Source organism: Lampris incognitus, chromosome 10 (genome assembly GCF_029633865.1).
Source record: "Lampris incognitus isolate fLamInc1 chromosome 10, fLamInc1.hap2, whole genome shotgun sequence".
NCBI classification, from domain to species: Eukaryota; Metazoa; Chordata; class Actinopteri; order Lampriformes; family Lampridae; genus Lampris; species Lampris incognitus.
In genome coordinates, this window is record NC_079220.1 from 6,211,246 (window position 1) to 6,216,521 (window position 5,276).

At 45.7% G+C, this 5,276-nt stretch overlaps 1 protein-coding gene across 1 annotated transcript in view; it reads right to left on the minus strand.

The window, feature by feature from the left end:
- Positions 1 to 5,276, minus strand: part of prkcbb (protein kinase C, beta b) — a 170,099-nt gene that overhangs the window by 162,088 nt on the left and 2,735 nt on the right. The window contains exon 2 of the mRNA XM_056287403.1: positions 4,877 to 4,908. Within this exon, the coding sequence (XP_056143378.1) occupies positions 4,877 to 4,908 (32 nt within the window). The remainder of the gene's footprint in view (positions 1 to 4,876; positions 4,909 to 5,276) is intronic.

The following is a 5,276-nucleotide window of genomic DNA, read 5'->3' on the forward strand; positions in this document are numbered from 1 at the left end:
GAGAAGAAGAGAGAGAATGGAAGGAAGATAGCAGAGAAGAAGAGAGAGAATAGAAGGAAGATAGTAGAGAAGAAGAGAGAGAATGGAAGGAAGATAGCAGAGAAGAAGAGAGAGAATGGAAGGAAGATAGCAGAGAAGAAGAGAGAGAGTGGAAGGAAGATAGCAGAGAAGAAGAGAGAGAATGGAAGGAAGATAGCAGAGAAGAAGAGAGAGAATGGAAGGAAGATAGCAGAGAAGAAGAGAGAGAATAGAAGGAAGATAGTAGAGAAGAAGAGAGAGAATGGAAGGAAGATAGCAGAGAAGAAGAGAGAGATTGGAAGGAAGATAGCAGAGAAGAAGAGAGAGAATGGAAGGAAGATAGCAGAGAAGAAGAGAGAGAATGGAAGGAAGATAGCAGAGAAGAAGAGAGAGAATGGAAGGAAGATAGTAGAGAAGAAGAGAGAGAATAGAAGGAAGATAGCAGAGAAGAAGAGAGAGAATGGAAGGAAGATAGCAGAGAAGAAGAGAGAATGGAAGGAAGATAGCAGAGAAGAAGAGAGAGAATGGAAGGAAGATAGTAGAGAAGAAGAGAGAGAATGGAAGGAAGATAGTAGAGAAGAAGAGAGAGAATGGAAGGAAGATAGCAGAGAAGAAGAGAGAAAGGAAGGAAGATAGCAGAGAAGAAGAGAGAGAATGGAAGAAAGATAGCAGAGAAGAAGAGAGAGAATGGACAGAAGATAGCAGAGAAGAAGAGAGAGAATGGAAGGAAGATAGCAGAGAAGAAGAGAGAGAATGGAAGGAAGATAGCAGAGAAGAAGAGAGAGAATAGAAGGAAGATAGTAGAGAAGAAGAGAGAGAATGGAAGGAAGATAGCAGAGAAGAAGAGAGAGAATGGAAGGAAGATAGCAGAGAAGAAGAGAGAGAATGGAAGGAAGATAGCAAGAGAAGAAGAGAGAGAATGGAAGGAAGATAGCAGAGAAGAAGAGAGAGAATGGAAGGAAGATAGCAGAGAAGAAGAGAGAGAATAGAAGGAAGATAGTAGAGAAGAAGAGAGAGAATGGAAGGAAGATAGCAGAGAAGAAGAGAGAGAAAGGAAGGAAGATAGTAGAGAAGAAGAGAGAGAATGGAAGGAAGATAGCAGAGAAGAAGAGAGAGAATGGAAGGAAGATAGTAGAGAAGAAGAGAGAGAATAGAAGGAAGATAGCAGAGAAGAAGAGAGAGAATGGAAGGAAGATAGCAGAGAAGAAGAGAGAATGGAAGGAAGATAGCAGAGAAGAAGAGAGAGAATGGAAGGAAGATAGTAGAGAAGAAGAGAGAGAATGGAAGGAAGATAGTAGAGAAGAAGAGAGAGAATGGAAGGAAGATAGTAGAGAAGAAGAGAGCGAATGGAAGGAAGATAGCAGAGAAGAAGAGAGAAAGGAAGGAAGATAGCAGAGAAGAAGAGAGAGAATGGAAGAAAGATAGCAGAGAAGAAGAGAGAGAATGGAAAGAAGATAGCAGAGAAGAAGAGAGAGAACGGAAGGAAGATAGTAGAGAAGAAGAGAGAGAATGGAAAGAAGATAGCAGAGAAGAAGAGAGAATGGAAGGAATATAGTAGAGAAGAAGAGAGAGAATGGAAGGAAGATAGTAGAGAAGAAGAGAGAGAATGGAAGGAAGATAGTAGAGAAGAAGAGAGAGAATGGAAGGAAGATAGTAGAGAAGAAGAGAGAGAATGGAAGGAAAATAGCAGAGAAGAAGAGAGAGAATGGAAGGAAAATAGCAGAGAAGAAGAGAGAGAATGGAAGGAAGATAGTAGAGAAGAAGAGAGAGAATGGAAGGAAGATAGTAGAGAAGAAGAGAGAGAGTGGAAGGAAGATAGCAGAGAAGAAGAGAGAGAACGGAAGGAAGATAGCAGAGAAGAAGAGAGAGAATGGAAGGAAGATAGCAGAGAAGAGAGAGAATGGAAGGAAGATAGCAGAGAAGAAGAGAGAGAATGGAAGGAAGATAGCAGAGAAGAAGAGAGAGAATGTAAGGAAGATAGCAGAGAAGAAGAGAGAGAATGTAAGGAAGATAGCAGAGAAGAAGAGAGAGAATGGAAGGAAGATAGCAGAGAAGAAGAGAGAGAATGGAAGGAAGATAGCAGAGAAAAAGAGAGAGAATGGAAGGAAGATAGCAGAGAAGAAGAGAGAGAATGGAAGGAAGATAGCAGAGAGAGACTGAAAGGAGGATAGTAGAGAAGAAAGAGGGGGATAGAGAGAGAGAGAGAGAGAGAAAGAACAGGTGAGGAGGAAAAGCGGAGGGGAGAGGGCTAAAGGGAAAGGTATGAGCAGTATGAACCTGTAGAAAGTGAAAGAGTAAAAGGAAGGGAATGAAGAGATAGAAAGAGAGGGAAGAGGTAGAGAGATTCATATGGAGGTAGAGAGATAGAGATATAAACAGAAAAAGAGGAGAGAAATGGACAGAGGAAAGACGAGAATAAGAGAGATAATAAGAGAAAGGGATAAAGAAGAGAGGAAGAGCAGGAGAGATAAAGGAGCAAGGAAGAGAGAGAGATAAAGGAGAGAGGAAGAGAGAGAGATAAAGGAGAGAGGAAGAGAGAGATAAAGGAGAACGGAAGAGAGAGATAAAGGAGAGAGGAAGAGAGAGGTAAAGGAGAACAGAAGAGAGAGATAAAGGAGAGAGGAAGAGAGAGATAAAGAGAACGGAAGAGAGAGATAAAGGAGAGAGGAAGAGAGAGATAAAGAGAACGGAAGAGAGAGATAAAGGAGAGAGGAAGAGAGAGATAAAGGAGAACGGAAGAGAGAGATAAAGGAGAGAGGAAGGGAGAGGTAAAGGAGAACGGAAGAGAGAGGGATAAAGGAGAGATAAAGGAGAGGAAGAGAGAGAGATAAAGGAGAGAGGAAGAGAGAGATAAAGGAGAGGAAGAGAGAGAGATAAAGGAGAGAGGAAGAGAGATAAAGGAGAGAGGAAGAGAGAGATAAAGGAGAGGAAGAGAGAGAGATAAAGGAGAGAGGAAGAGAGAGATAAAGGAGAACGGAAGAGAGAGATAAAGGAGAGAGGAAGGGAGAGGTAAAGGAGAGAGGAAGAGAGAGATAGGGGAAAGAGGAAGAGAGAGAAATAAAGGAGAGGAAGAGGGAAAGAGATAAAGGAGAGCAGAAGAGACAGAAATAAAGGAGGGAGGAAGCGAGACAGGGAGAGACAAAGGAGAGGACGAGAGATAAAGGAGAGAGGAAGAGAGAGGTAAAGGAGAGAGGAAGCGAGAGACAGATAAAGGAGAGAGGAAAAGAGAGATAAAGGAGACAGGAAGAGAGAGCGAGAGATAAAGGAGACAGGAAGAGAGAGCGAGAGATAAAGGAGACAGGAAGAAAGAGAGATAAAGGAGAGAGGAAGTGAGAGCGAGAGGTAAAGGAGAGAGGAAGTGAGAGCGATAAAGGAGAGAGGAAGAGAGAGATAAAGGAGAGAGGAAGAGAGAGATAAAGGAGGGAGGAAGAGAGAGATAAAGGAGAGAGGAAGAGATAGATAAAGGAGAGGAAGAGAGAGATAAAGGAGAGAGGAAGAGAGAGAGAGAGAGAGAGAGAGAGAGAGAGAGAGAGAGAGAGAGAGAGAGAGAGAGAGAGAGAGAGAGAGAGAGAGAGAGAGAGAGAGAGAGAAAGAGAGAGAGAGCTAAAGGGAGTGAGACAGGAAGCATCCCTGTCGAGCTCAGACTGCGGAGAGATGGAGAGCCAGCTGAGGAAGGAGAGAGATAGGGGAGAGATGGAGAGCCAGCTGAGGAAGGAGAGAGATAGGGGAGAGATGGAGAGCCAGCTGAGGGAGGAGAGAGATAGGGTAGAGATGGAGAGCCAGCTGAGGGAGGAGAGAGATAGGGGAGAGATGGAGAGCCAGCTGAGGGAGGAGAGAGATAGGGGAGAGATGGAGAGCCAGCTGAGGGAGGAGAGAGATAGGGGAGAGATGGAGAGCCAGCTGAGGGAGGAGAGAGATAGGGGAGCGATGGAGAGCCAGCTGAGGGAGGAGAGAGATAGGGGAGAGATGGAGAGCCAGCTGAGGGAGGAGAGAGGAAGAGAGGGAGATAGACTGAAAGCACAGAAGAGATGGAGAAAGAGAGACCGGCAGAGATAACGTGTAAATCAAGAAAGAGAGACAAAGAAAGAGGGAGGGCCCAACTAAAGCTGCCAATCATGAAGCGTTGCCGGGAGCAACGTGAAAATGTGCGCCCGCTGGTCAGGGCGGGCGTGCACGTGTCACACCCGCCTGCAGCCACAGAGACGCTCCGCTTACTGTACACAACCATGCAGACAACACACCACCCAACCACCGTGTCACCGGGTGTGTGTGTGTGTGTGTGTGTGTGATTGTGTGTGTGTGTGTGATTGTGTGTGTGTGTGTGTGTGTGATTGTGTGTGTGTGTGTGTGTGTGATTGTGTGTGTGTGTGCGTGTGTGTGTGTGATTGTGTGTATGTGTGTGTGTGTGAGAGTGTGTGTGTGTGATAGTGTGTGTGTGTGAGAGTGTGTGTGATTGTGTGTGTGTGTGTGTGATTGTGCGTGTGTGAGTGTGTGTGATTGTGTGTGTGTGTGATTGTGTGTGTGTTTGTGTGTGATTGTGTGTGAGTGTGTGTGTGTGTGTGTGAGTGGGTGTGTGTGTGTGAGAGTGTGTGCGTGTGAGAGTGTGTGTGTGTGTGTGTGATTGTGTGTGTGTGTGTGAGTGTATGATTGTGTGTGATTGTGTGTCTGTGTGCGTGTGTGAGTGTGTGTGTGTGTGAGTGTTTGTAATCTTGTGTGTGTGTGTGTGATTGTGTGAGTGTGTGTGTGTGTGTGTTTGTAATCTTGTGTGTGTGTGTGTGTGTGTGTGTGTGTGTGTGTGTGTGTGTGTGTGTGTGTGTGTGTGTGTGTGTGTGTGTGTGTGTGAGACCTGAACACCTACCTTGACACTGGAATCCCTGCTTGCCAAAGCCCCTGTTGAGAGAGGAGACACACAGAACTGGTTGAGCGTCGTACAAACAAACACACAGACACACAGACACCGACACACACACACAGAGACACACACACACACACACACACAGACACACACTGCTCCTAAACTGAGTTTAGCTGACCACGCCTATTGAGCGGCATGGACAACACCAACGCCTGCAGGGACGCGGGGTTGGTGGCAGGCGGACACACAGGAGCGGAGGGGAAGATGGTTCCCCCTTTTTCCACCGCGTCTACAAATAGATCCTCTGCCGGGTCTCCGTTCACAAGCTGCTCTGATTGTTCACAATCACGGTGCGCACTGACCCAGAAAGACAGACGGAAATATGATGGGAGGAGAGACAGGA